The sequence below is a fragment of the Passer montanus genome, unplaced genomic scaffold (assembly GCF_014805655.1).
Source record: "Passer montanus isolate IOZ18808 unplaced genomic scaffold, ASM1480565v1 scaffold2, whole genome shotgun sequence".
In the NCBI taxonomy this organism is placed as follows: domain Eukaryota; kingdom Metazoa; phylum Chordata; class Aves; order Passeriformes; family Passeridae; genus Passer; species Passer montanus.
The window spans coordinates 13348845-13373603 of NW_024366591.1; the positions used below are offsets into that span (position 1 = coordinate 13348845).

General features: G+C 35.3%; 1 protein-coding gene across 1 annotated transcript in view; it reads right to left on the reverse strand.

Annotated features, from left to right (window-relative positions):
* The window catches only part of ADGB (androglobin), an 86782-nt gene extending 62313 nt beyond the window's left edge, over positions 1 to 24469 (reverse strand). Inside the window, exons 1-8 of the mRNA XM_039707295.1 lie at positions 24332 to 24469; positions 21671 to 21763; positions 19336 to 19407; positions 17907 to 18095; positions 14457 to 14596; positions 12696 to 12782; positions 10943 to 11154; positions 1009 to 1103 (exon numbers count right to left, since the gene is read on the reverse strand). Of these exons, the coding sequence (XP_039563229.1) occupies positions 1009 to 1103; positions 10943 to 11154; positions 12696 to 12782; positions 14457 to 14596; positions 17907 to 18095; positions 19336 to 19407; positions 21671 to 21763; positions 24332 to 24469 (1026 nt within the window). The remainder of the gene's footprint in view (positions 1 to 1008; positions 1104 to 10942; positions 11155 to 12695; positions 12783 to 14456; positions 14597 to 17906; positions 18096 to 19335; positions 19408 to 21670; positions 21764 to 24331) is intronic.
* Between the last annotated feature and the right edge of the window lie 290 nt (positions 24470 to 24759).

Below are 24759 nucleotides of genomic sequence, written 5' to 3' on the forward strand. Positions count from 1 at the left end.
ATTTGGTCTGCCATACCTCTTTTTCAGTAATTTCTATATCCCAACAGACTGCAGTCAAGTTTGAGACTCAGGGTGTCAGGTGGCAGGAAAGATAAAATGCCCTCACTTCCACTTTGCTTTTTGATGACTAGCATTACTTATTATTAGCAAAGAGACAATATTAACTGAGACCTTATATTAAAATTAATTAAAACAATATCACAGATAACAAGTTAATCTTCAAAATTGCCTAAAATACACAGCACAATTTTAAAAAGGAAAATAATGCAAGAATTAAGTGCACTAAAGCATATCACCTGCAAAACATTTCTGGAAATTTCTTTACTTTATGAAGCTTATCAGTTTCCTGAGAAGGAAGCTTAAAATGTGATGACCTAATAATGATAGATATTATTTAAATGTACAAAAACCTAATTAATAATCAGATCAAGAAAGCCTGGTCTGGCATTATAAAATGCTTTCTGATGAGTGTGAATGACTAAGTGGAAATTTAAGTGTTATTTTTACCCCAGCTGCATTAAGTGCTACACTTTTTCCAGCTACTTTTACCAGTTACAACACTAATGAGAGAAATTGATATAAACATGCTACTTCTTGTACAAGAACAAGCAACATACTGGAAAATGTATATCAGAGAGTCTTAATTGTAGACTTCAAGAAATTAAAATTCATAATTTTCAAGTAGCCCTTAAAATAATTAGACTTTCCATTCAGAAGTATCTCATCATGATACATTTTCTAGTACACATCTAGTCTCTCTGAGAAGACTTCAGCTTCTGGGATCCCAAAGAAAGTGGAGGAAAACTGAGTAAAATCAGCAGGCTTTGGCAGGAAAATGCATGTTCAGAACACAGAAGTACCAAAATATAAATTTAACTGACAGTCATCATCTAGCGACTGTTTCACCATGCTAATTGTATTATTTTTTACAACATTGTTGCAACAAAATGAAACACTCTGATAACAAAGTAAGTAATGCTTTTCTGTCCTGAGAGCACAGAATCTTACCATTCTTGTTAGTGAAAAAATGTCCTCTTCAAGCAAATGCAGAGGAATGCAGCCAGCATACACCACCATTTCTGGCTGGGTTGGTATGGGCGTTTCTACACAAAACATCAACATGCTTTAGAACAAGGCAAACAGTAAAAAATGTAGCTGTAGCTCACACTAAATTATTGTGCTTTCTCGGCCTTATTTTTATTACTATTTTCTTTGTCTGACTGTTATTTTATTCAAAAGAAGAGCTCATTGTAATGCACTTTGAATAGAAACCATGGATGGAAAAAACCCACCTCATTTAAATCATCAACAGCATTTGCATATTTTACTTATTTTTCATAAATGAGTAACACAAAATACAATTTAAAAATATGACAGGTCAGAGGTAGCGAGGTAGCTTTCACATTGCTTTTGCTTTACTTCCAATTTTAAAAACAGTAGATACTAGCATAAAGAAAACAATATATATGATCTGTGTAGGTGAAGTAAAAACATTCTGATTGGTCAGTACTAGTTAAATGCTTATCACCAGTGAAGGCAAAATTTGATCTTGCCAACAAAAGGATCCAAAGCCAGAGCTCTGGCCATTGCTGTCAAGGGATGTGGAGATTGAGATAAGTAATTTGAAAAACATAGTGCTTGTAAACCAGGGTTACTTCTCTCATTTCTGTCAAGCAGATGAAAAAAATGGAGGTAATGATGGCAGCCTCAGAAAGTATGAAGCTCTTATCCCACATACCTTATTAAATTGTTTGCCTGTAATTCTGCTATAGGCAAGGAATAGAAACAGGGGCACATTCACTTTGTTAACCCCAGAAATCTGTTGCAGTAGGCAACCATATGATCATCTCCTACCCATATCTGTGAAAGAAGCCACTGCTAATTCCTGAATCATGAAGAGAAGACAAGGACGTCTGACAGTCAGTTCATGCATGCTGAAGGGAAATTAAAAGTCTAAAACGTAAAACTTGAAATATACATCTTTAGTTTTAACAAAAATACATCTCAAAAAGAAAGGTATTTTCTCTCTACTTTTCCTTAGTCATCTCATAAAATTTGGAGACAAGATTTCAGTACACAGGTTGTGACACCGTTTTTCACCAGAATGTTTTTTAGGAAAAATTTCTTCAAAGAAAGAGTTGTTAATCATTAGAACAGACTGCCCAAGGAAGTGGTTGAGCCATCATTTCAGGAGGTATTTAAAAGATATCTAGATGTGGCACTGAGGAACATGGTTTAGTGGTGGGTTTGGCAGTACAGGTTAACAGCTGGATTCAATGACCTTAGAGGTCTTTTGAAACCTAAATGATTCTATGATTCTATCCCCATCTAACACTCCAGTAAAATTATCTGTGTCTGTCATTGTTCCCTTCAGCCTAACCTCAAATTCAGGATAATTGCTTCCTATGTTTAATAAATATTCAATTGGAACTTGCACTAAGAATAGGTATTTTCTGTGAAATGAAATAAAACAAAGCTATCTGCATATAAATAGGCAAGTGTCTGGAAAATATTATTTATTAGACCTAAAATCTATTTATTTAGAGGGTATGCAACATTTTATTCTCTAAATATTCTTCCAGGAATTCAATTACCCAATTAAATATAAGCTAAAGAGTAACTTTCCAATTTTTCTCACTGCATGCTTGTGATTCCCATGTTAACCACAGCTCTTGTGTTAGTTGTGGGTTCAACTTATTCAAAAGCAAGGCTATAGTTAACTTTAATCTTGGTCCTTGCCCATATATCTGATCTGTTACAAGCACAGCTATATTAGCTCTGATGTCCTGCACGTTACAGAACAGTGTGTGACACAAGGCATACTGATCTCATTGCATGTGAGAAGTATTTCTGAAATAAAAGTATATAATCAAATACCAGGTGGAATGTAAATCTGTCATATTCAGTCCAGATGGGTTGTGAAATAAAATGTCTGCAGGGCAGACAATAAATAGCAATGAACAAATTATTAGAGCATGCAAATGATTAACCAGGCACATCGTATCCACGTTAATAATACCAATACAATACTAGTACATTATGCCAGTAGCTTTAAAAATTACATATTATTTGATCTTTTTTCACTGTACAAAAAATGAGGAGGATGTAAATTATTTGGCACCAAGCGTAATGATGGTTAGTATGGATTCACCATTTGGGGAAACTAGTTAAAACTGATAGCCTTGATAAAATTGCATTATTAGATGAAAAATGTTATAATACACAGTACAACAAAACAGATTCATCAAAGTCTATTATTTGTATCCATCAGTGTGGATATAAGAATTCTGCAGTGCTTTGTTAAAAAATTCTGAATCCATATAGCTACTTATGTTTCACACTTGCAGCTTTGCAAATTCACTTACAGAGAATGAGTACTGAACAACCCAAAAAAATCCTTCAGTCCCTTTGAGAAGGGAAAGTAAGATTTTAATTGATCCATGTAAAATACATATCCAGTCACTTACAAAGAAAGGCCAGGAATTAAAATTGTTGGTTTTAATACATCTTAATTTTTATTTGTTTATCATATGTTTTGCATATGACTTGCAAAGAATTTTCTCACTCTCAATGTTTCTTTTAAATATTTATTTATCAAACAAGATCTGATGCTGTAGTATAACTTTCCAAGGACTAATGATGGCAGATGAGGTCTACAAGTGATCTGAAGGCTGGAAAACCTCTCCTGTGAAGAAGGGTTGAAGAAGTTTCTGTTCTTCAGCCTGGATTAGAGAAGGCTCCAGTGAGATCTTAGAGTAGCCTTCCAGTATCTAAAGAGTGGCTTGCAAGAAAGCTGAAGAGAGACTGTTCAGGCCATGGAGTGATGGCTGACCCCTCTGAAAGAGGGCAGGCTTAGATGTAGAAAGAAAATTCCTTACTGTGAGGATGTTAAAGCACCAGAATAGGTTGCCCAGAGAAGCTGTGGATGCCCCATCCCTGGATGTGTTCAAGGCCAGGTTGCATGGGGGAGGCTGTGAGAGCTCTGGCTTAGTGGAAGATGCCCCTGCCCATGGCAGAGGGTTGGAACCAGATGATCTTTAAGGTCACTTCCAACCCAAACCATTCAATAAAAACACGTCAGTCAGCTTTCAATTTCCTGACCATCAGGTGTGCAGCTCAGATGTAAACTTCTACTATTGTGATAGGCAGGGATTAGCTTTGCTTATTGGAAGGCATTTTTTAGTTTTCAGAAAATAACCTGTGTGCTCTTCAGAATGGATATAAATTTGCAGAATGGTGATGTGCACTTAAAAAATCAAAACATTAGGCTTCAATCGATCTTGTAAATGAAAACTCTGGAATAGGTAAAAGAAAAATTTTAAGAATGTTACAGTTGTGTGACATTTATCTCATTGACTCTGATGATTACAGATCTACTTGTTTGATTTCAAAAACTTCTAAATATAATAATCTTATCACTTCTGTGGCATAGAAAATACTGTCTTTAATTAAAGAATTTCTATCAAGGCACAATGAGATTAGCAAAATGCATGGTTGATTTGTAGAACAAACTCCCAAATTCCTAGCTAGTGACCTTTCAAATGGAATAGTGTTCCCTTTCTAGCAGTTAAGAAATTATTAAGAAACTCAGTAGTTTGAAAACCTAAATACAAGCAAAGCAGTGATTCTTTATAGGAACAATGTGACTGAGTACCTTGCTGCATGTAGGTAAAACTTTACAAAGGGAAGGCCTTGTAAAACCATGACTGAGGCCTGCTACTTTGGCTAAGTAGAAAAGGACTACAGGAAAGTGACTCAGCTGAGTTAGAGGCAGAAAAACAAGGTATGTCACCATCACATGTTCACATCATGGCGTTGGTTGAATTATGTTTGTTATGATGTAAAAGTATGTGACTGATAAAGGCCTGACTGCATGAAAAAGGCCTGGTTTTCACAATAAAGCGGCTCTCCTTTGCACCTGCCTGGGGACTTTGCATCACTTTGGACCCTCACTTCACAGTACCTCATCTCATATAATTTCAGTATAAACTGCTCATAAAACAGGGGGATACCCTAAGTATGAAAGGTTTGTTACCAGAAGAAAAAGCTGCTGAGTGAAAAAGTACAGATTTGTACACTAAAATGGGTCAGGAGGAACATATAAATTATCGGCTAAAACTTCCCAAAGACTGACTGACTGATAAAGTCAGATCAAAAGTCAGTCAAATAAGTCCTTTATCAAAGACAAAATTGGTTGGTCTCAGGAAGAGTTCAGACTGACTGTATCAAGGGCTTGTTATTCAGCTGGATCCACACAACTGGATGCATAGAGAAACAAGTTCAATGCTTCAATGATCCTGCTACTCATACTGTGTGGGGTGCCACAGGCATTGCTCTGACTGTGCAAGTGGTTCAGGACTGCATATGTTTGTATTGGATCTTGCTGGGATGGAGCTTTCATCATGGCAGCCCTATCCCAGCTGTTCTAGATATGTGACCAAAACACTGGCATAACACACCAGTTTGTCAGTGACTGCTGAGCCGAGCTCACACACCAAGAAATCAGTTTCTCACTCCATCCCCCCAGCAAGAACACTGGGGGTGGGCAAAGGGCTCAGTCCTCATTCTCTGCCCCATCCCACTGTGGGGAGTGACCAGGTGGATGGGTGGTGGCTTAGCTGCCAGACAGCATCAATTCACCACAACATTATAGTCCACACAAAAGCAAGAGCCTGTAACAGAAGTTTCCAAGTATTTAGAAATAACTGGTCCTTCAACGTGTCATGAATAACAAGGTCATGAGTATACAATGCCATGAATACAGAAGGTTTTGCCATTTTAGAAGTCAAATATAAATATCTGGAGTAGTTGAATATCTCTTTAGAAACAATCCATATTAATCACAAAGAAGAAAAATTTCCTTGAAGTCAGCAATCAACAGGTAGAGTGAAAGCTTGCAGCAGGGAAGTAAGCACTTTTATCATGCTGGGAATGAAACAGTTTTCAAGTCAATTAAAATGAAAAAAAAAAAAAAAATTGCTGCATTAGGTAAAGTCGCTGTTACAAAATTCCAGCAGAAAAATTCAGGAACTTTTTACAGCTACTGCCTCTGGAGTCTGACTTTTAATCAAGACCCAGTTTCAGATGTTATTTTATGCACAACAATGGTTCTACTGTTCTGGGCCACTCTGCAGACCATATGTCTCATAAGGCCTGTAGGATTTCCCTCTTTTGGCTACACTCTCGCAACAAAAATGGCTCATATAATTCAGTATTATTTCAAACTTCAACTCCTTTTTTATTCCTTTCAGTCTAATAATTTTCAATTTGCTCTGTTAATACAGAGATACCTACCTCTTCCTCTTCTCCAAAAGTCTTTTTTGGTTCAAACTTAGGATAAGAGTTCTCTGATCAGTGTACTTGAGACCTGAATTAATAATCTTTCTAAATAACCTCTTCACAGGACACTATTTGGCTTTCAGAAAAAAGCATAAACTGTGCTTTAAGCGGCAGGATAAAGATCTAAATATCATGTCACTTTTCACATGGAAGCACTGCCTCTTTCTTTAAATGCTCTTTCACTCATTTCACACACTTTCTAGAATACATATGTTGGAGCCTTTTGCTTCCCTTTTGCTTTCTTTTCTCCATCACATGCTTGAGTACTAGTTAGTCACTTTACTTACACTCACATGAAACACCTCATTTCCTATTCCACACCTGCAAACTACATTCCTGCAATATATTTTAAAATTTACTGCTGTTTAACTCATTTAGTGGCATGTAAGGTAGGAATTTAAACAAATATATTTGCTGATGACAAACCACAATCTTGGTTTGCTGTAGTTTAAAATTGTTTAAATCACTAATTTTAATCAGGATTCAAATCAATACCATTTATGCAGTAAATTTGATTTTTACTTTGCAGTTATTTCCCTCAGAAAGATGTTCTACCTATTCTCACCTACTGATCTGCAACTGCAAATTATTCCAGTTAATAAGTGTTTTTGCTGCTATTCACATGGAAATGCTAAATGCATCCAAATATAAGCAAAATCAAGAGCATATAAGCTTATTGTACATTTGTGAAAATCTTCTATAGTTTATGCTAATAAATTTGAAATATCTTGGTTGATTGTTCGGCTGTCTTATTAGTATTTACTTGTGATTTGTTTAAAATTTATTTTCTTGAGTTTTTGTTTGCTTGTTTTACACATTAAATATAAATGTGTAAGCAGGAATTTACTTAATTTTTATGCTCTTATTAATATATCAATACAGGAATCAAATTCACCATTATGTATTTCCTGGACAAAGATTTAAAAAAAAAATTAGATTTACATTATGGAGCAAATTCTAACACATATTTCTTCCTCCTGCCCCAGGTCCCCTGCCCTTAGACAACAAAGTGTTCCTGCTTTTTCCAATTGCAATTTTGTGTATAAAGTGGATATTGAACAAATAAATTACAAAAGAGGGATTGCTGTTTTTTAAACACAGAACAAGTTTAAGACAGTTTGCCACTAAAAGTACTGCAATATACTATTTTTATTCTATGTTGCAGATTAGTTTAGAATTACTTCAGTGTGTAATGCGAGCTATAAATAACTACAATTTAAACAAAAAAAAAAAAGTAAATACAACCTCCCCCCAGTTAAGTTCAAAACCAATTAAAGCAAAGCCTTTTGCTTTACATATAACTCCTGTCTGTATTTTTAGCTTCAGAATAATAGGACTTACTTTCAGTTAAGTCCTGAAGGCCTTGGGCTTTTGCCAACTTTCCTGGAGACTGAACTGCTACCTTGCCTTTTTCTTTCTCTCCTTTTTTTTTCTTTGCTACTTTTTTCTGCTCTGCTTTTTCTATTAAGCAAAATAAAGATTAAATATTTTTCTTTCTCAGGAAAAAAACTTTCAGTCATCAAATGTCATACAGTGCAAATACTTTAATAAGATTTTATATAAATTTTAAAAACAATCAACCATAAACTCTTTAAAGTCAAGAGTTGAGATCTAATAAAAAACTAATGTGATTTAATTTAAATAAATAAAAATAAAAAGTAGTCCTTAAGACGTAAATGAAGATTTACTGAGAAGGAGACAGAAAGGTTTGGGCCCACCTTGTAGTTATTGCACAACTTTTATGGCCTTACTACAATGTAAGAAATCATTGTATTTCTGGCACTGTGCCAAATGTGTTCTCCATGTCCTTGCTCTCATGCATCAGCAATTACAAAAAAATATTCACATAGACAATGCATAGATTCCCAATGGACACGGAAGTAGAAAGTCTCCCACAGACCAAACATTCTTTGAAGTCTTAGAACTTGGACTACAGGAAAAGACTTTTTAAATGCATTAAAAAAAAATCATAGACTCATGGAATGGCTTGGGTTGGAAAGGACCTTAAAGATCATCTAGTTCCAACCCCCCTGCTGTGGTCAGGGAGACCTTCCATTAGAGCAGGTTGCTCAAAGACCCATCCTGGCCTTGACCTCTTCCACAAATTAGGCAACCAGAACTTTTTTGGGAAATCTGCATCAGGAGCTCACTATTGTCAGAAAGAATTTCTTTCCAATACTCAATGTAAACCTGCTCTCTGTAAGTTTTAAGCTATTCACTCTTGTTCTATCACTACATGCCCTTGTAAAAAATCCCACTCCAGCTCTCTGGTAGGCCCCCTGTAAGTAATGGAAGGTGCTCTAAGGTGCTCTCCCCGAAGCCTTCTCTTCTCTAGGCTGAACAATGCCAGCTGACTGCCTTCATAGGAAAGGTTCTCCAGCCCTCTAATCATCCTAGCGGCCCTCCTCTGGACTCGTTCCAACCGGTCCATGTCTTTCTTGTGCTGGGACCCCAGAACTGGATGCTGCACTCCAGGTTTGGGTCTCATAAGAGCAGAGTAGAGGGGGAGACTCACCTTCCTCATCATGCTGGCCACACTGCCTTGGATGCAGCCTAGGGTACAACTGCCTTTCTGGGCTGTGAGCACGCACTGTTGGCTCATGTACTGCCTCTCGTCCACCAGATCCCCCATGTCCTTCTCCACAGGGCTGCCCTCAGTTCTTCTTCCAGTCTGCACTCATGCCTCAAATTGTCTCAATCCAGGTGTAGTGCCTTGCACTTGGACTTTCTGAACCTCATTAGATTCTCATAGGTCCAATTCTCAAGCTTGTCCAAGTCCTTTTGGATGGTACTCCTTCTTTCCTTTTTTGTCAACTGCACAATACAGTTTCACAGAGTCACAGAATGCTTCAGCTTGAAAAGGATCACAGTGGGTCATCTGGTCTAACCTCCCTGCTCCACCAGGGTCATACTAGGGCACATGGCACAGGATTGCATACAGACAGTCCTTGAATATCTTCAGTTTAAAGCCATTGCAAGTGAGGGAAAATCTACAACCTCTCCGGGCAATGTGTTCCACTGCTCAGTCACTCACACAGTAAAGAAGCTCTTCCTCATGTTCAAGTGGAGCTTCTTGTGCACTAGTTTCCACCCACTGCCTCTCTTCATTTTGTTCAGCACCATGGAGCAGAGCCTGGTTTCATCTTCTTGGAACCCATCTTTTAGATACATGTTGATGAGAACCCCTCTCAGCTGTCTCTCATAAAGCTGAATAGGTCCAGCTTCCCCAGCCTTGCCTCGTTGGAGATGTTCCAGTCTCCCAATCATCTTCATTGCCCTCTCTGCTGGACTCACTCAGGAGCTCCATGTCTGTAATGTGCTGAAGACCCCAGAATTGGACACAACATTCCAGATGCAGGCTGAGTAAAGGGGCAGGATCAGCTCCCTCAACCTGGATGGCATTGCTCTTCCTAATGTATCATTGGCCTTCTTGACCCCAGGGCACACTGCTGACTTAGGGGCAGCTTGTTGCCCACCAGGACCCTCAGGTCCCTTATCTCTCATGGTGACATGGATGGCTTTGTGTCATCCAAACATTAATCTCAAACACCAACAGAACATCTCAACAAAGCTTTTAGCCTCAGAGCTGGAGATTACCGAGCTGTATTGGACACAATAGTTCCCCGATTTAATAATGAATTTTTAAGTCATAGGCAGGATTATATTTACTTAGTTTTCAGGGGAAAAAAAATGACAGCATTCTGTTGGATGAACAACAGTGCTGCTCCCAGTGACATGTCCATTCCAAACTCTGAAATATCTACTACACTGATGGCTGAGTCAAAATGATAGCAGGATTTCCTAAGAAGAGAGACTACTATCTCAGTCAGGTAACTTCTAAGACTTTTATAACACTTCAGACATTTGGACATAGTATTTGGGATTCAAAGTGAGGAAGTCAGAGATTTTTCTGAAAATCTAGGAAGATACAGAAATTTTAACATGTGATTTGTACTCTCCAAAGGTATGAGAAGTGTTGTGAAATTGCACTCATGCCTTCAAGTTAAAAACAGCAACTAAGAAAACTCAGTCTCAAATAAAAAAAAAAAAAGAAGAATAATATACTGGAACAAACTAGCTTATAAATCTATTTTTTTAAATTTAAATGTAAATAGGATTCGCAGCTCTTAAAGAAAATTATTGCCTATACATAACAGCATAAAATATAAGTTGCAATAAATAAAAATGCAGGTAGATGTTAGAAAATATTGTCATAACTCTGTAGATAATGACACTTTACAACACGCATTATGAAATGTATAATTAATTGATGTGTTGCCTTTGGAGAAACTGTAACCTCTCTGATTGGTATCCCTCTGCAAGGAACCAGACTTTAGAGAAAGGACTGTGACATGGAGCTGAAAAAATCTCTGCCAGAAAGTGAAGCTATTTTTATAAAATAAAAGAATACTACTGCTTCTCATGAGATCTATAGCTAAAACAAAAGTATTTGAATATACATCATTGCAACATGTTTGGTGAAACAACAAACCCAAAGAGTTGTATGTGGCAATATATGCAAAATATACTTATTTGAAACAGAGATGATGTTAACCTTATTTAAGCTTGGCCTACAAAGATTAGATTATGTAAAATTACAGACCTTTGCTAATGTTATTGGCTGTGTCTGCCCTCTCAGCTGAATCTGGCAGCTTACTCACAGATGAAAGTTCACTTCTTAACTCTGAGTCTCTGGTCTCTTCAGTTTTTGTATCATCCTGAGTAACCTCAAGTTCTGGAGCTGCCTTCTCTGGCAACTTGAATTCTGGCACAATCTCTTTCAAAAAGTCCCAAACTTTGTCCAAGTATTCAGGCCTTTAAGAGAAAACACAAACGTATATGTCAATGGTAAGGATATTTCCAATAAGATAAGAAAGTGTGATTTTCATTTAGACAGCACAATACCACAACTGATACTCCAAATCTAAAAAATGCTGCTGGGTTATTTTAGTAGATACAACACCTTCTGTATCAGAAATATTTGTTGAGACAGCTTATGGAAAGATGCATAAAAAAAGAGATGGTGGTTAGAGATGCATGCAAATAAAGCATCCTTTGTCAAGATTTTTAGTAGTTACAAGTTGTGGAAGAGAAACTTGCAGACCACTTTACTACTACACCATATAACTGTGAGCTGTGATTCTAGCTCTGTATATTAAAAAGTTTCTCAAATGTACTTCCAAACTGGAAAGTTTTTGATATCATGTAACAGTTGCAGTCATGTTGATTTTCCACAAAAACTCAGTGATTCCAGAAATAATCTCAAACAGGGTCATGAATGAGTTTCATGCAAAGTAACTGCATTCAATTTTTTTAAAATAAAATAAGTGATTGTAAAATTAGCTAAAGTCATCTTATACTACTATTCCAAAGACTCTGTAGAATTCACATTCTCATATTCTATTATATAATGTATTTGTAGTAAGTGAATATTGTTTTTTGCTGTTGAAGTTGTAAAACTGTCTATAGAAAGAAATTTAGGCTAGTTAGATTTTTAAGTCAATGAACTACATACACACTACTGTAGGACACAAATTTATCAAAACTTTAAATTGCAAGCATCGCTTGAGACATAAAAATTACTGAAAAATGGAATAAAATATTCTTTGACTTGAATTATTTATTGGAGAAATATGGTTATAAATAAACAATTATATCTAAGTAAATTATATATAAAACATGAGCACTCATTATCTAGATATTCATTTGAATGTATATCTCAAAAGGCAAAAAGGTGTAACTCACAAGAAAAAGTCTAAATTTTAGTCAGAGTATCTGGGTAATTAATTTAGTAAGAAGAGTATCAAGCTGAAAAGTCAGAATATCTTTCTTTAAAAATACAAATTTATATAAAACACATAGGAAACAAGAAAAATGTTATTGTAGGTAGGAAACATTTTGGTTAAAACTAGAAGTCTGCCAACTGTTACATTTTAAAGGTGGAAATACCATACAGGCTGACACTGATTACTTCCAAATTCATGACATACACTTTCTATGGTATATTCAGATATAAAATTGTTATTATCAGCAGACATTTTATAACTGCATACTAAATGAAACAGATTTCTCTAACCTTATTTTCCTCACGCTGTTTAATATTAGTTAAATTAATTTTATAAAGAATAGACATCAGCATGATAAATAGCTTTACAAGAAAATGTATGACTTACAAAGAAAAACACAATAAAATTGCATTTTTCAAAGGTACATTACCCAAGTGCCAGAACTATAAACCACTGACTTTCCAAAATTGATGGTGAAGGACTTTTAGGGCTCAGTTTTATTTTTCATAATGCCTTATATAATTAAATATTAAATAACTGACACATAAATTGTTTAACTAAAGAACTTACTGGAGAGGAATAATTTCTGGTATCCATCCAGTCAGTGTCTGAAGAACTGTAAATTCCTCCATCTCTCTTTTTCCACTTTCATGTATACTACAAGAAAAGCAGACTTTTTGCAATTATAATTTTACCAACTACAGTAAACTCTGTAGTCTACATTGCTTTCTGTAATGAGACCATATAATAAAGAATAAGATCATACACAGATTATTTTGATGAAAAACAAGTCATTACTTGCAATTTTAGGAGCTTTCCAAACCACTGCTGACTAACCTCTTACAAAGTCCATGCCTTCACATCAGGTCCATTATTTTAGTGCTCCCCCTGGTACAATGGCATTTTTTTTTCACCTTTGTTAGCAAGCATACTATGTATACTTGCACACAGTTGCAGGGTTGGAGATGTGGGTTTGAAATCCCTTGTGCTAAAACAGGGTTATGATTCTACATCTTCCATTTCCTAAGCAGCTTCTCTAGCTCCCAGGTTATTCTGAACAAGCTGGTTGACTTCCACTCTAGCAAAGTTCAGTTTCAAACTGACACTCTGCTACTCTCTGGAGAGGCTTCCTGAGAGGACCAAGGCCAAAGATGCCAGTAGTTGTATGTCTAACCCTTATGCTCTGGAGAAATGCAATATGTCAATCACATTCCTGCAAACAATTTCCTGACAAGCATCTCTCAGCAACTCCTTAGCCTTTGTCAACATACTTTACATTACTCTTCTGACAAACACTGTGGCCACAGCTCTCTTCACAGAGAGAAGCAGGCACAACTTCCCCAGGATTTTTCCTGGAGAAGGCAGTGAGAAAGCTCAGACAAAGAAGAGAAAACAATTCTTATCTCTGTTTGCTGCACCAGTTGTTTGGCACATGTGGAATGTGTTATGGAGATTGTTTACCAAAAGTGATTTGTTAATTGGACTCTGGTGATGGTTGTTTTGATTGATTGACCAATTAGGTGAAAGCTGTGTTGTGACTGTTGGAAAGGGTCATGGGTTTTTCTTTAGTATAGTTTAGTATAGTATAGTACAGAGTATTAGTATAGTATGGCATAATATAGTGCAGCTTAATAAAGTATTTGTTCAGCCTCTGAATCATGGAGTCACTGTATGTTATTCCCCAGATGTAGGTTACCCTAAAATAAAACATAACTTGATATAACAAGAACAGGGAAGCTTCACTACCCAGATGTGTGTTTTGAATTATTTTCTCAAACTTATTCCTTTAAACTCTTGGTGTCCACTCCTCATTTCATAGGAACCTGTAGCCATAATTGTCAATTACTACATCATAGTCCACCTTCTACTTTTCCAGTCAGTTGCAGGGAAGTAGATCACTGTACAAAACAGCACAATTGTAGCAAAGGTATCAAAAGAAGCTCACAAAACTTTCAATATTGTTTGAGTCAATACTGGTCAAGGTTCACAATAACAATTTCATTAACAGTTCACAGATACTTCTGTTTGGCAGAAAGCCACATGCGAAGTTTTCAGGAATAATGTCAAACAAATGAAGGAAATAATGAGAGTACTCCAGTTTCTTTGTAAGTTTTCTGTGAATAAATTTACAAACACATCTAAACTGAGACCCTGTGCCTTCTATATCTATAGAGGATTTTGTTTTACTGATTGACAGTGTCAGCTTTTGGAAGTGTATAACTGCCATTAAAAAATTTAGCAAAATATATTTCCTATGTATACTAAATCAACTTTTTTGTTGTTACCACGTGACTTCACAAAACAAACCAAAAGTGAGATGACAAAACATACCTAGTATTTGCCAACTTAATTATAGCTTTGGACAGCAACATTGGCCAAAGTTCATTTTTGCAGGTTGTAGCTGGTAATAACAAATTTTCCTCTTCACTGAATGGCATAGTGTCATCCACAATGATTTTTCTCCAACACCCCTGTGACAGGGGAATGGGAGGAAAGCAGAAAGAAAAAAAATTAGTTTGTGGGCTGGCAAGTGAAAAGTATGCAAGAGAAATTGTAATGCTTTCCCAAGAACCCAATTCTACTGTAACTTGATTTACATCACAGATGGCTTTAAAAAAAGTTCTCACATAATTTATGAGAAGCATGGAAACAGCATTCATAGCATTTTATTACTGCTTTGACTTATTTGTTCCAGAGATTAATCTAATTGTTGCTATTTCCAAATATATTTCATCTCATATGTGTAGTACATCATGTGCATGCATTCAGTACTGTTTCTTCAGTTGCCATGACAGATGCCTGAGAAACACTAATGATTAAAAAAAAAAGGCTTAACTAAGATAGCAGCTTTTTTAATGTCTCTTTAGGTATAAGTCTTGAAAATACTTTTGATGTAAGCAGTTCCCCTTACTTCCCAAAAACTACTTGGGGTTATTGACTGCAGTTAGTCACCTGTAAAGCATTACAACAGTATTTTATAAAATGCTATACTAAACAACACAAAATTATCAAATGTAAAAAAAAAAAGACATATTAAAAAAATATGTATTTCCAGGATAAGAAACAAACAGCAAAGTACTGATATCTCCAATACCAGATACTCCATTAGTAAACTGGGCTAATATTCCACAAAATAATCTTGTCTACCATTCTCCAAATAAAACTCTCTCTCCTAGTGATACAGATACAATATAAAATAGGTGGGTCAGTAGTGAGTACTTCTGTTAATTCACCCACAAAATAAAGAATGACCAAATCACTCAAATGTCTCTGTCCTAGTGATAAAGATACAATAGAAAATAGGTGGGTCAGTAGTGAGTACTTCTGTTAATTCACCCACAAAATAAAGAATGACCAAATCACTAAAGTGTTCACTATGTGTTATCAGAGAATGCAAAACTATTATTCTCTGCTTGTAACTAAACTATGGATTCAAGCTGAAATGACAGCTGATTAATGCTATGAATTCCATAGGTCTAAGGAGAAAACAAATTTAGGCCAGAGGTCAAAATCTGTATTTCCAGGATAAGAAACAAACAGGTACAGCAAAGTACTGATATCTCCAATACCAGATACTCCATTAGTAAACTGGGCTAATATTCCACAAAATAATCTTGTCTACCATTCTCCAAGCAAATGTCTCTGTCCTAGTGATAAAGATACAATAGAAAATAGGTGGGTCAGTAGTGAGTACTTCTGTTAATTCACCCACAAAATAAAGAATGACCAAATCACTAAAGTGTTTACCATGTGTTATCAGAGAATGCAAAACTATTGTTCTCTGTTTTGTAACTAAACTATGGATTCAAGCTGAAATGACAGCTGATTAATGCTATGAATTCTATAGGTCTAAGGAGAAAAGAAATTTAGGCCACAGGTCAAAGATATTAAAAAAAGCATAAAAGAAGTTAATGTTTTTTTAGGATAAGAACCATTTTGTGACAACCAAAACAAAATATTTAAACTTCCCTAGTTTGAAAAGGACCTAGTCAGGGATATGATCACATATTCATCTCCTCTTCCAATAATTGCTGAAGTTTACTAGGGAGAACAGAACAAGTTGATAAGTAAAGGAAAATACATAGGTCTAAGGAGAAAACAAATTTAGGCCAGAGGTCAAAGATATTAAAAAAGCATAAAAGAAGTTAATATTTTTTAGGATAAGAATCATTTTGTGACAACCAAAACAAAATATTTAAACTTCCCTAGTTTGAAAAGGACCTAGTCAGGGATATGATCACATATTCATCTCCTCTTCCAATAATTGCTGAAGTTTACTAGGGAGAACAGAACAAGTTGATAAGTAAAGGAAAATAAACAAAAAAAAAGTGGGGCAGGTCTACAGATGGAAAAAAGTGTGAAAAAATAACTACAGGAACAAGTTCAATAAACCTCAGGAATGTAAAGTGAAAGTAGAATGTGGGATAGAATTTATATATTGTGTCAATTGTGAAAAAATATATTTTCCACAGGTTGGTGACATGCACAACAATTCCTTCAAGACTCAATGCAGACCATTAGTGAAATCAGTTCATTATTCTTCCATCTTTTGCCCTCTTTTTCATTTAATTTTCTACTTTCTCCTATAAAATGTCTTTCTCCTCTATCTCTTCTGATATTTGTCTTTCCTTGTTTGTACAATTTGTTTATTCTTCCAACAGGTGACCCTCTTTTTTCCTGTTTTTCTTTCTGTAAAACACAGCTGTATACCCAGAGGAAAAAAAATTATATAAACACACAGCGCCCACCCCCAAAAAAATAAAAAGACAAAGAGTGTAACAAAAAGTGAAAAAAGTGACAAAGAAAATGAAGCACACTGGTACCTCTTGGATACACTTTAAAATGTAGTATTTTACCACATCACTTCATAATATCTGCAGCATTAAATTCACACACAGAATAATGTCCTCTGCTTGGACAACACAATTTATGCCTTCTCAAACTTATGCAACTCATTTCCATATGAATATAAGTTATTCCACAAGCGAAGGCAGTAGTAAGGGGTGAGGAAAAACAGGCATGAAAATCAGATAAGTGTTCCCCTTACAGCAAAAATCACTTTCAAGTTTTTGTTTCCAACTGACTGTCTCAAAAATATTTTCAGCTTTGGGCAACTGGAAGTTTAGTAGGGTTAATTACAGGTCTTATCATGCTGTGACATTTTCTTTTTTTCAAAAGGCAAATGTAACTGAAATAACTCCAACAACATAGATAACTTTTAGATGTCAGTTCTTTTATATGTTACTATTTCTTTATTAAAATGAGGTTCAATATGCAGTTAAGTGTTCCCTGTTGACCGCCCAATGTATTAAGAAATTATCTTTAGAAATCCTTGTGATGTTTTAGTTTTACCAGTACCTCTTCAGAAAATGGTCCTCACACTGGAAGCATCTAACTATCTTTAATACACTTAGAGACAAATAGCACTTTAAAGTCAGCCAAGTGAATTACTTAAATATTAAAACAAAAATTTAGCCTAATACACCAGAGGTGTGGGCCACACATCTGACTCTACTAAGCATTTGCATCAAACCTCCAAAACTACAAAAATAAAATATTGCCTTTACAAGTAATAATACTTTTATCAGACCACAAGTTGCACAAAAATCACATGAACTGTAAGAGGCATTTTAATTAACAAGCATTCAAATCAACAATTTGTCAGTTTTTCTACTCCTAAAAATCCCTGTATTTTCAATAATAAAATTTATGTCCAGTAACCATTAAAATTTGCCATGCTAGCTGCATCATATTTTTATATTGTTGGAGGAAACTACTCACCATCCAATAAAGTTTCAATACATATTTCCCAAATTTATTGTACAGTGGTACATGTTCCTTGGTACCTTTACATAAGGCATAAATGTGTTCCCAAGGTTTCCAAACAAGTGTGGGTGTTTCACTATTTAAGGAATTTTCATTATATATTCTCCAGACAGCATAGATTTCACTTACAATCCATCTCATCAGCTAAAACAAGAGAAAAATAGAAAAAAAATATTTCAAGTAACACATTTTGGAAAAAAAAGTCAAGTTATAATGATCAAAGAATAAACCAGATCCTGCTGTACATAAGAAAGTGACATAAAAATATAGCTATGGTTTAATGGAAAAAATAATTTTGCAGTTACAACTTCTCTTAAAATCATTACAATACCTATCTACAATAACACAAGGCTTCATGAAAGTAAGTAAAGGCACAGGATGAATAAAGGTATTCATCATTTAACAAAGACAAAGAAATATTATCTTAAAATAAATTATGTTACAGGACTTGTGAGTTGTCACTTAATTGCTTTTTAAAAACAAGCTGCTAAAAGTCAATATTGCCTTGAATAGTCATTATTTGTACTCAGGAAAGAAAATCCTATATTATTAAATGTACTTAGAAATCTTTAATTCTTAAGATCAGAGCTTTAACTAATCATGTTTTATGCATGTGTTTTTATAATATGCAGATTTATGATATATGCCATACTTTCACATGTATTACCAAACTGTTACAAGGATTTATATATACTGGAATGAAAAAAAGCTTTTACTACAAGAACCTTGCCCTAAAATTAATTAGTGGTTCTATGGACATTCTAAGAAACTTGTCCTAAAGTAAATTAGTGGTTTTTTAGACTTAAAAATTGACATGACCCGTCTTCTGGTGTTTTCTCCTTTATATCTCTGATGCTGAATTTTGAATTTGCATTGACATACTGAATGAAATAGAAATTATTACGTAATATTACATTCAGTAAGGCACTCAGATGCCTTGGTTCCATATGGTTTACATTTTCCCATGACCTGCAGAAATTCAGTAAATCTTTATTCAGCTCTGGAGAGACAGAAATGACTGTCTGGATCACAGACATTTGCACACACAGGGATATTTGCAGGCCCACTAGGACTTCCAGAATGTTTGAATAAAGAATAGAAATCCTTTCTAACAAAGCCTTTATTTACTCTTTTCTTTAGGCACTATTATCCAGCTGGAAAACCTGTTACCATCATTGATTTTTCAAATTCTAATAATTATAAACACTAATTATAATAATCTAGATAATTTCTTGCAACTTTAACCCCTTCATTCATTTTCAACTTAAAAAATTTTTCACAACATATTTCTTCTCCATAGGAACTTGGAGTGAAATTCAAAAAGTCAAAAAAAGATAAAAAGGAAATAATCTTTTTAAAGGGACATTAATGTATTTCCACCTACCTCACAACAAAATATGTGCTCATTTGCTGAAACAAGGTCAAATGAGGTTTCATTTCGGACTATCACAGGAACCTAGTAGAAAGTAAATTAGTTAGGTCCATTACTAAATTATCTGGAGAAAATTAAAATAATATTTGCATTTAACTGCAGCGAACATGCAAATGTTGGACATCTGGCAAACTTTCATTACACATTTGAAAATTGGAAGTGATCATCTTGTAGATGGTTTGGTATTTCTTGATAAAATTTTCTTAAAATGTAGGTTCAGATTTAAAAAAAAATATTAATATTTTTACCAGGAGATTTAAAGAGTATCAAATTGAATAGTCACATAAGTAAATTGAGATGCCCTCAATTCCTTAAGATATTTGCAGTTCTGCATTTAAATCATGATCATAACACTGTCTCATGCTTTGAGATTCTCTTAGCCACCCACCAGGGTTCACAGGGATTTATTTGCTCATGGTCAGTAAGATAGTGGTATTGTCTGAACAGTGACCTTATCAAATATTTGGCTGCATTACATTGTGTTCATTACTATTTTCTTCTTGTACAGCCCATTTCCTTTTTGTAAGCAGTTTAGTGATAGCAAACTGGGATTGCAGTTTATTGAACTAAATGTATCTGTGCCTCTCATCACATATTGGTGTTCGTTGCTTGATTCTTTGCTTACCACACTAAATAGGCTTGTTTATGCTTTCTTTTATAGTCAAATATATATCAGGTAACAAATAATTCTTAATAGCCTTTCATTGCTTGACATTTACATTAATTTTTATATAAAATCTCTGGTAATTATTGCTTGTTGATTCAAAATATATTGGACCGAAAGCAGCAGCAAAATTTTAATCAGGTCCTAAAGAAAACAAATGCTTTCTTCATAGTACTCCAGAGACAGATTTTTAAAAGCTATTTTTAATACAGATACACATTTCCATGACTTTCTGGGCTGCCAGCTCTCTTGCTCTCATCTTTCAGATACCTCCACTCAGTTTATGCATTTTGGCAGTGTTACCTATCCAATCTTTTGGTCTTGTCAATTACTCCTCTGACCTCTCCCTCTCCCTACATTAAAAATTAAACTTACATCTGTTTGGTGTCTAGTTAATAACAAATGGAACTGACAAGCTGACAAAAGGAAAACTGACATGCCTGAAAAAGTTGGAAAGGTGGTCCAAGTGCTTTAAAACTTCAATATTTCATCTGAAGTAAATCACATAAACCCTTAGATTAGTAACAGTAGTGGAGAACACTAACCTTTGAAATGAGAGGCTGTCTATTTTCTCAGCAATTAATTTTATAATTAAACTGATTAACAGCTATGCACAATTTTAAAATGTTATGGTTACCTTGCAGAAAAGTACTGTCAAAGACATGTACTCTGTGTAGCCCAGAAAAATATGACAGTTGAAGTGAAAAAAAGTAATGTAGTTCTGGTAAAGTTAGTTCATGGTTTCATGACAAATACAAATACTTCAGACACCTGCTCAGGTGGAACACACAGAAATTTTTCTGCCATGACCGTAATTCTTAAGTGAGAATAGAGAAATAGAAGGCATCTATAAAAATAGAAAGATATCTCTCTGTCCAGTTGTCTTCCAAATGAACATGGGTGTCAAAAAGTGGACCAGATGAGGGAGGATACACAACCATGATGTTTTGCACCACCAAGTGCTGGTCCATGGTGGTCTAATCCCATAAATAAATTTAATTAATAATTAAATCTCAGATTCTGTATAGTATCACTGAGAATGCTATTATTACAGCTAACTGCAAATAATGGGATTAGTAGATAGCTAATCTTATGTCCTTTTAGACACTGAGAAACCTGTGTTGTGTGGCATCAAGCAGGCCTCTGATTCATCTATGCAGCATTCTGTGCAGATGCTATCCATTGTGGTTTTGCTGACCTATGATACAATTTGAGCTATGAAAGGATATTCTTACAAGAAAACAATTCTGTTCACAATTTCTGCTGTGAAATGAAAGGATGTTGAAGAACTTGTCGCTGTGGTTACATAAAGTCAAGGAGATGCAGGTGATGTATTTGCCAGTAAGGAGCAGGAGCTGCCTGCAGGCTCCTCCATCACCATCAGCTGTGTGAGCTCACCCTGTGTGAGTTCAGGGTTTCCAGCCCCAGGGCCCAGCCGTGCGAGCAGCACACGTGAGCTGTCACGTGTGTCACTGAGCCCAGTGTACACTGGTGTCCAGGACAGGACTGACTGCATGGTCAAGTGGCTTTTACTGTTGAACTAACTTCCTCTGCTAATCTCACTCTACTTTTCACAAGCTAAGCAATTGACATGTTTTCATCATGACCTTGCTTGTTTCTTACCTCTTTTGTTAAAAACTCTTGTGGACGTTTCCATGAACGCACTTTTAAGGATGCTGGCAACCTTATTTTCCCTTCAGGATCATCAAATCCAGGCTACACAAAATATGCATGAACAAAAATGGGCCATATTTAATAATTACAGTATTGTATCTTTCATGAGATTAAAATAATATATTGTTCACAGGATAATTCACTTAAGGAGCAAAATAGCATAAAAAAGAATTAATAGTACATACATAAACAAAAAGAGACCAAAGCCCAAGGTGGAGATGCAGCACAAAAGACACCCCCAGTATTCAGAGAAGTTTATATGGTCTGCACTTTCTAACACGTCCATATGAAAGGATTATTTTTCTTCTCTGTCAGAAAGATCTCCAAAAAAGCTTAAATTTTTAAGTCTGTTACTAGTCTACCAAGTTATTCCTATGTACTTTTTCTAACTCAGTTATTTCTATAGCTTTTAAGTTGAAGACTGAAAGTAAATATCTGAAGTGATTATTAAGAAATGGAAAACTCATGTTCCATGCATTTAGCACTGCTATAGAAACCAAAGAGAGCTATAATTATACAGCATGAGTTAGCTCATTAAAAAGAGAGGCTCATACAGTTTTCAAACTTGCATTTTTAAGTGATGCTTATCCTCCACGTGCGCAGAAGGCGTTGAGATATATAACGCCTGTTTACTTACTGGCACAATGTGGCATGAGGACATGCCTCCGATACAGGTTGTGCTGACTGAGAAGCTATTCAGTTACAGGGATAATGCCTTTTATTTGTGCCTGGATTTTCAACAGCTTTCAGGCATATTATATATTTGTGAGTGTTTCACAGTCTATGATGCATTCTGTCTTCTACAGACCAGAGAAAGGGTTGCCAGGAACAAAAATCTATGACACTCTGAATCCTTAATGATTAAAGGAAGACAAAACAAAGTACAAGACAAAAGCATAAAAACCAAACACAAAGACCCCCCCCAATAACCTTTCCTCCAGATTTTTTATGTGTTTTGTTTTTCATTGTGTAAGCTCCTTCACCATAATAATCTGCAACAACCTATTTCAGTACCTGAAGGAAAAAAGAGAGGCTGGGGAGGAGGGGAGGGAAGGAATGTTTTAGGAATACTTTCCTCTTTTTTTAAATTTTTTCTGAAAGCTTAAAGAATTCCTTGGAGCCTGGATCATACAAAACTATTAACAGTGTTTATATTCTGTTTTCAGAGACATCCAACTTCATGGCATAACAGCAAAGTTTAGCTCTGAAACACTAGATAAACCAGAGAAAGGAGGCAGATGGGAATGACATAACACTATGCAAAGTAACCCCCCCCCCAAAAAAAAAAAAAACAACAAACCAACAAACCCACACCTGGAAAGATACTTTTCTTTAGCTTACTAGTGCAAAAAATGCTTTGAAGCAGAATATTATAGGTCCAGGCTGAAAAAAATCAAGTTTTGACTTATCTTTTATTTAAGGTGGCTATAAGAGACAAGCGCCAAGTCTCAGGGGTTCATACTCTAAGGACAGAAGCCTTAACCACAAGTTCAACAGGAAGGACATGGAAGAAATGAGCACAAAAGACAAAGACAAGGTCAAATGTGCAATCTCAGCAACACAGTGCACAGCTCTAAGACAGGGCATTGTGTACAAGTGGTTGGTAAAAGACTTTCAGTGTTACCAGGAAGAGATCACTTCAGGTTGACTTCTTTGGCCACACAAGAAAATAGGACTGTTTATATTCATGTTCCAAGTGTACTAAAAGGTTCTGGATGACAGTACTAATTTTGTTTCCAAATGAAATAACCTATACGATGTTGAATTCTGGCTACCTACTTGGATCAAAAGAGGTCATGTTAAAAAATACTTTAGATCTGTAAATTCATCTGCTGTGACTGGCATATAATTCCTTTAAACATGTAAAAGAAGCAATGTTTCACACAGCTTATAGCTGAAGAGCGTAAGAGTCTGTTAAACAATTCAGAACACCTCTTGTGCTAAAATAGAGGAAAGGTTTTCATATATAGTTAATTTGAAGTTTATATATGATAATAATGTCTGGTAGACCTGACAAATTAGTGCTTAGATAAATGTTGAGTACAGCCCAAAGACACCAAAAGTGGTAAAGGAACAGGAGAAGGACACAAAGGAAAATTATTTACTTGACAAGTTAATGGCAGTCTTCAGTACAGAATGTATACCTTCTCTGGAAACAATACTTTGGCCCCACAGGAGTTTAATATAGTCAACCTTAGGATAAGAAAAAAATAATCTAGAAATATCTTTTTGAACCCACGGAAACTGCAGTGCCCTCAGTAGTGTGTCAGTGCCCTGACATACTACAACAGTTCAGCTGTTCCCACATCCCCAGCTTTAGTTATGCTATGAAACAGATTTGAGGGCTGTATTTTTTTTAGACCATTAATGTACCCACATTAATGCACACGGATATGTTAACAGTTTATTCTAAAAGCAGTAAATAAACAATGCACAATTGTTTCTAGTTTATTACTGTAATTTAGTAGGGAAGTATTTAAACAGATTGAAAACATATGGTTGAAAATAAATATATTTATCAGTAATGCATAATTTTCAAGTTGTGACAAATACTCTGTTAAATACAAGCACAAAAAATGAAGTGAAAATAATATGTGCTACACAACTTACTGAAATTTGACCTTTTCCAGGTTTTTCTTTTCCAGCTTTTCCAGCATCCCATTTTTCTGCATTGATATCTGCATCATTCCATTCTGGCCAAAAAGGAATTCTCCATTTCTCATTGGAAGCAGCTACCCTGGAAAGCATAGATGGCTTAGAAAACACACAATAGCATAAATTAAAATGAACAGCATTATTGCAGTAGAAAGTAATTTGTCTTATAAAACATTCTTTTTTTAATGTAATAGGAATTTTAGTGTGTGGTAGACACCACATTAGTGTTTTTAACTATGTTAACTTTTTGTCACTAAGATAAGCAAACTTACCTTAGAAAGTGTTTGATGTTGCTATTAGGTATAAACCAACAAAATATTTACTGCATTTATACATCTGATGAAGTAAATTGTGTGGGTGAAGCACAAAAACAGAATTTGAGG